Here is a 6,307-nt window from a genome sequence, read left to right on the forward strand (position 1 = left end):
AACAAGAAAGAGAGAGGTGGGGAGATAAAGAGAGAGGGGATGAGAGAGAGAGAGAGAGAGAGAGAGAGAGGCAGGAAGAGGGGGTGAGGGAACGAGGGAGAGAGAGGGGGTGAGAGAACAAGAAAGAGAGAGGGGGAGATGGTTAGAGAGGGTGAGAGAACCAGGGAGAGAGAGAGAGAGGTGAGGGAGACGGAGGGAGGGGGGGAGAAAGAACAAGGGAGAGAGAGAGGTGGGGAGATAGAGAGAGGGGATGAGAGAATGAGGGAAAGAGCGAGAGAGGGGGTTGATGGAGCAAGAGAGGTTGAGATGGAGGGAGGGAGGGAGGGAGAGAAGGGTTCAAAACAATGACTTGAATACAATAGGGAGTTCATTTGTCCGGGTGGCTGCAAGCCGTGCAGCATTTATCACACACACACACACACACACACACGCACACACACACACACACACACACACACCAAAATACACACACACCAAAACACAAACACACTCACCAACACACACACACACACACACACACCCACACCCACACACACAAACACACCAAAACACACACCAAAACACAAACACATACTCACCAACACACACACGCACAAACTCACCAACACACACACAAGCACACATACACACACTCTCATCAACACACACACATACTCACCCTCAACCGCACACACACATAGACTGACTGATGTATTAGATAATGAAGCAATATTTTTGACGTGTTGACGTTGCGGACGCAGCAGTTCTCTGTGTGTACTACAATTCCCATAAATCACCGCAGACCACCTCAGCATGTTCCCGTGTGCGTAACAATCATTTAACTTCTATACCGCCTCTATGTGCTTTTCAAAGTTATGTTCCCGCGTCGAGCCTCTGCCTGTAAAGCGCTATTTCGCTGCGACAGCACATTCTCCCCGTCCGCCATAGTTTACTTTCGACGCGGATAATTTCGTGTCAAGTGTTCTTTATATCTGATATTTGAACCACACAAACAGGAACATTTCCGGCGTTGTAAAAAATAAATCATTTCAACCCTTTATGATACGTGTACGGTCCTAAAATGTAGTAGACAAATTACAAATACTAAAATAAATCAATTCATTATGTTAACATTTTGCCATGCTTAAAATGAACAAAAATCTTCGGTTTTAATGAGTAGGCCTATGGAAACTTTATTTAAAGTCAGTAACAGTAACATTAGCTAAGAGACTTCATTTCAATCTCGGATAAACTAGACGTAAAAAGATTATACATAGAAATAATAGAATAATAGAAAAAATATAAATAGATGAGCACAGCCGGATGTGATTTTCTATTTTATCAACAATAAAAATACAAAATATTCCGCTCCCCCTGTGAACGGTTCCTCCTGCTGGGTGACGAGTCGTGCTCTCCTGCACCGCCACGGGGGGGCGCCACAGCAGAGGACGCTCCCGCTGACGGCCCAAGAACTGTGCTACAGCACGTCACGTGAGAGGGCGATGCCGCGACACTCGCCGCAACACCCATAGCCGACCTGAGATCAGACAACGTACAGAGCCGACTCTGAGATCAGACAACACCCATAGCCGACTCTGAGATCAGACAACACCCAGAGCCGACCTGAGATCAGACAACACCAGCAGTACCAACTGACATCGAACAACATCGTCGGAAACCGGGTTCAGCAGAGAGGACCGTCGGACGTCCCAGCGTCACTTAAAGTTGCTCCAAGTAACTTACCCCCACCGCGGTGGTTCCCGACAGGCTGAGGCTGTAGCGGTGACACGGGCTCTATGTTGGCTTAAAACTTCTGCAGTCGTCATGGCTGGGAGAGGGACGGTTGTTTTGGGCGGGAGAGTTCCGACGCCTCGAGCGTGACTATGCTGGAGCACGAGCCCGGAGGCACCGACAGGCGAAGGGTCCAGCAGATCACCGCGGCGGGGATGAAGATCCAGCAGCCGGGCATGTGCAGCGGCGGCGGGGGCGGCGGCGGCGGCGGGGCCGACCACGGCGGGTGTAAAGGCGTGGACGGAGGCTGCGACCGCGGCGTGTCCCTGCAGCGGCCCCCCGAGGAGGGGGTACCGGGGGGGCAAGGCAGCCCGCGGGCGATCGCCGGGCGCCTCTCGTCAGGTTCCGCAGGTAAATGCAGCAGTGAGACGACAATAATAGATATTAATATGATGATAACGTTATTCGTTTTTTTAACATTGTGGTTTATTGTCTGTGTTGTTGATTGCAGTCTGTGTCACAGCTATGGGAGAAACTGAACAGTGCACAAAGCTGTCAATCTTGGGCCGTGTGTGTGTGTGTGCGCGCGCGTGTGTGTGTGTGGAATGGAATGGAAGTTACTGATTATTTTTGGCGTCAAGCAGAAACACTCATTTGATTAAAGGGACTCGTATTTAATTGAAGTGCTAAGGCGAGGATTCTACAAATGAGGTCTGGTTCCATCGCGGCCCATCACATAGACCAAGACACCAACTCTGCTTGGACACCATTTATACACACTTATAACTTCAACAATGACAACAGTCAACCAGCATCAAGTATCTAGAGAGACGCTAAAACGGGATTCTTTGTTCAACCCTCCCACGAGGCGGTGAGGAAGGGCAGCACCAACTCTAAGGTCTCTCCCCTCCTCCTCCTCCTCCTCCTCCTCCTCCTCCTCCACCATCGCCCCAAAAAACCCCAGCGAGGGCCTTTCAGAAAGAGCTCCCGGCCGCGGATCAGTCTGTCAGATCTGCTGCGGTGGTCGTTTCTCTGGCCGGCCCCGCGGTCGATTCCCGCATATTTGAGACGAGAAAATGCTCACTTGGCGGACAATTTGTTTCCCGGCATTAACAACACAAAAACAACAACAACTTGCACTCTATAAGGAATCAGAGGGCGGTCAGCGGTTTCAGGGACGCCGGCACCTGTCATGTCAATTGGGGTTTATAACATGATGAAACATGTGCGACCGGGCGTGTGTGTCTGCTATACTTCCCTTCGCTTGCGGGAGAGATGACAGCCTTGACCTTGCACTCTCCCTGACGATTTGAAGTTCCAAATTAAGTGTCGTACTTTGCAGGCCTGAAGTTAATGTATAAAATGACCTTGCTCGAATCGTCCCCTCTCTCTGTGAACCGTGCTGTTCCGTTCCCGGTGTAAAGCAGGGCCTCATTGGCTGCATTGTAAATGTATAGTGCGGTATACGGTCAAAGAACTCGGTGGAAAAAACAAATCTCAAAGGCTGATGTCAGCTAACGTAATGTCAAAGCCCTCCTTTCTGGCATGGAAAACCCAACTTTTATGGTATATTATTGATTTAAAATCCATTTTTTTGCATAAATAAATAAACCCACACACACAAAAATACATCCATACACACACTCTCGCTGCTACAACCCTTTGCTTTAATCTCTTTCTCTTTCTGTCTCTCTCCCGCTCTCTCTCTCTCTCTCTCTCTCTCTCTCTCTCAGACCGCGAGCTCAGCAGCGGCAGCTACAACGCCTCCACAGGAACCTTCTACAGCTGTGTCAGTCAGATCACCATCGGTCAGTACACACCTGGAGACACCCCCACTCTCTCTCCTTTCTTTTCCTTCTCTTTTCTTTCTCTCTCGCTCTCTCTCTCTCTCTCTCTCTCTCTATCGCTCTCTCTCCCCTTCTCTCTCCCTCCCCCTCCCTCTGTCTTTGTCGGTCTCTCTCTCTCTTCCTCTCTCTCTCTCCCTCTCTCTTCCTCTCTCTATCTCCCTCTCTTTCTCTCTCTCTCTCCCTCCCTCTCTCTCTCCCTCTCTCTTCCTCTCTCTCCCTCCCTCTCCCTCACCCTCTCTCCTATACATCCATATGTCTCTATTCTTCTCTCCTTGCAGAGAGAATAAAACAAGGCCGACTGAACTGTATGTCACAGTTACTTGCGTCCTCTTGAGTTAAAGAAAAAGATACACCACCCTCTCTGTGATGTATTTATGACATGAGGATGCATGCAGCGCTCTACGGGTTCGGCGGGGTTGACAGACTGGGTTGGAAAGGCTGTGTACCCTCTGCTCTGTGCCGGCTGGATTCTGCCTATGTGTCCGTTTTCCTGCGTACTAGTTTGTTCGATCTTCCGTCCGTCTGTCCGGTTGTGTGGAGAGCTTTATCTGACGATGTGGAGGCTGTCTGCCTTTTGACCGGTCCCATGTTCTGCTGAGGTATAGGTGGAACACACCAATGGGGATCAGAGACTCATTGATAGTCCTGCGGTTTGGGCTGCTTTGGGCTTCGACCGGGTCTGAACAACGTACTGATTGTTTTCTGTTATCCGCGACTAAGGCGTGTTCATCGCATTGGTTGCTTGATTAAGGGAATTCACGGATGGACGGACGCACGCACGCAGAGGGAAACACACGGACGGACGGACACGGACATACACACACACACACACACACACGCACGCACACCAGCAACACGTGCAGAAGCTGGGCTAGCACTTTATCCTCCGCAAACTTAGTGTCGTCTCCTGAAAGTTTCCTCCAGCAGAGTCCTCAGATCACCTGCACACCTGCGCAATTCCTCTGACCTGGATGTGGGGATGATGACAGCACCAGGAGGCGTGTGTGTGCGCGCGTGTGTGCGCGTGTGTGTGTGCGCGTGGGGCCCTCCCCTCAACACTATCTAGGCCTCTGTGCTGTTCTCCAGAGAACAGCTATAGGCAGCACTTTTAATTCTGATGACCGCCACACAATGCAATCTCCCCCCCCCCACAGCACTGGGAGGAACATGCTGTGACCGTAGTCGACCGCCCCACAAGGTTGTGCCTCCGTGCACGTGGCCAGGTGTACCTCACCTGGGGTGGGGTGGGGGGGCCTGAATGCTGCGGTGTGGAGGAGGGCTGGTCGCTGGTAGTCATGGGGATGGCTCTGTCACGGTGTGAATCCGCAGCCAAACACGAGGCTGAAGTTATGCTTTTATCGTTTAACGGACCTTGTTCGTATGGCGATGTATGGGTTCATATATACACCGTTACGATAATGTATGTATATATAATATAAATGCTTATACAAAGTCTGATGTTTTCTTCTCTTTTCCTACCGTCGAAATAGCGATTTTTATACACACGGGAAATAAAAGTAGCAACTTTCAGACATACGTTAAACGACAAAAATGACGACTTTCCCGAAGAGTTGCCCAGTCTACCCCGCCGTTTCCCCCTCCGTTTCCAAACTCTTTATTATCTCGTGAAGCGGGCTCCATCCGGCTATGATCAACGGCCCCCATGAAACCCACTCAGTGCTGTCGGGCGGTGATGAGCCAGGGAAGGAAGATAAACGACTTGGGCTTCGGGACTCCGTTCACAGCGCTGGGAGTTGTAGTCCAGTCACTGTAGTCCTGTGGATTTTGCAGTGCTGACTCATCACATGGCGTATGAACGGCGCCGCCGGAGCCAGGCCGATCTTGTGTATTATGTATCGTATAACTCACCGGTGGATATGCACCACTTGTCTTGCGTTTACGACGGCCTCTGCAGGGACAGAGCCAAGCGCCGAGTGCCAGGCTGTGCACTAGCTCTGAATTGATTGGTGTGTGTGTGTGTGTGTGTGTGTGTGTATGGTGGGTGTGCGTGGGTGTGCGTGTGCGTGCGTGTGCGCGTGTGTGTGTGTGTGTATGGTGGGTGTGTGTGCATTTGTGTGTGGGCGCATGTGTGTGGGTGTTTGTGTCTTTGTGCATTTGTGTGCGTGGGTGTGAACGCGTGCGTGCGTGCCTGTGTGCGTGGGTGTGCATGTGTGTGGCCGTGTGCGTGTGTGTGTGTATGTGCATTTGTGTGTGTGTGCGTGAATGTGAACGTGTGCGGGCGTGTGTGCCTGTGTGCGTGGGTTTGCCTGTGTGTGTGTCTGTGTGTGTGTGTGTGCGTCTGCGCGTGTGTGTTTGTTCTCTGCTGATGTTGCCTATAATTGTGCTGGGTGGGGTATTGTGGGGAGCTTCAAGGTACGTTTGTGGACAGTAATGTTGTGATGGGGGGGTTTCCCCGGCCTCCACCTCCTCCTCCTCCTCCACCTCCTCCTCCTCCTCCTCCTCCTCCTCCTCCTCCTCAGCGGGGGGGGGGGATGGAACAGGAGATGACTGGGCAGTGGAGAACACCAGAGGAGTGTTCAATAGAGATCACTGGGTTCACTCCCAGCTCCTCTTTGAGCATCAACCTAGATCAGCTTCAATCGCTTTCTGACCGATTACTTATTAACAATAAGGACTGTAGATCATGGCCCATTGGGTCTTTAAACTGATATAAAACCACTAGATGGTCTCTCTTTTAGATGGTAATATGGTCTCCCTAACGAGACCCTGTCCTGTGTTGATGGTGGTCA

The 6,307-nt window shown here is 51.1% G+C and overlaps 1 protein-coding gene across 1 annotated transcript in view; it reads left to right on the forward strand.

Annotated features, from left to right (window-relative positions):
• Nucleotides 1-1,862: 1,862 nt before the first annotated feature.
• The window catches only part of LOC307075134 (anoctamin-4-like), a gene marked incomplete at both ends in the record, with an annotated part of 46,528 nt that continues 42,083 nt past the window's right edge, over nt 1,863-6,307 (forward strand). Inside the window, 2 exons of the mRNA XM_079735638.1 lie at nt 1,863-2,121; nt 3,444-3,518. Of these exons, the coding sequence (XP_079591764.1) occupies nt 1,863-2,121; nt 3,444-3,518 (334 nt within the window). The remainder of the gene's footprint in view (nt 2,122-3,443; nt 3,519-6,307) is intronic.

Source organism: Pollachius pollachius (assembly GCF_949987615.1).
Source record: "Pollachius pollachius genome assembly, chromosome: 4".
In the NCBI taxonomy this organism is placed as follows: Eukaryota; Metazoa; Chordata; class Actinopteri; order Gadiformes; family Gadidae; genus Pollachius; species Pollachius pollachius.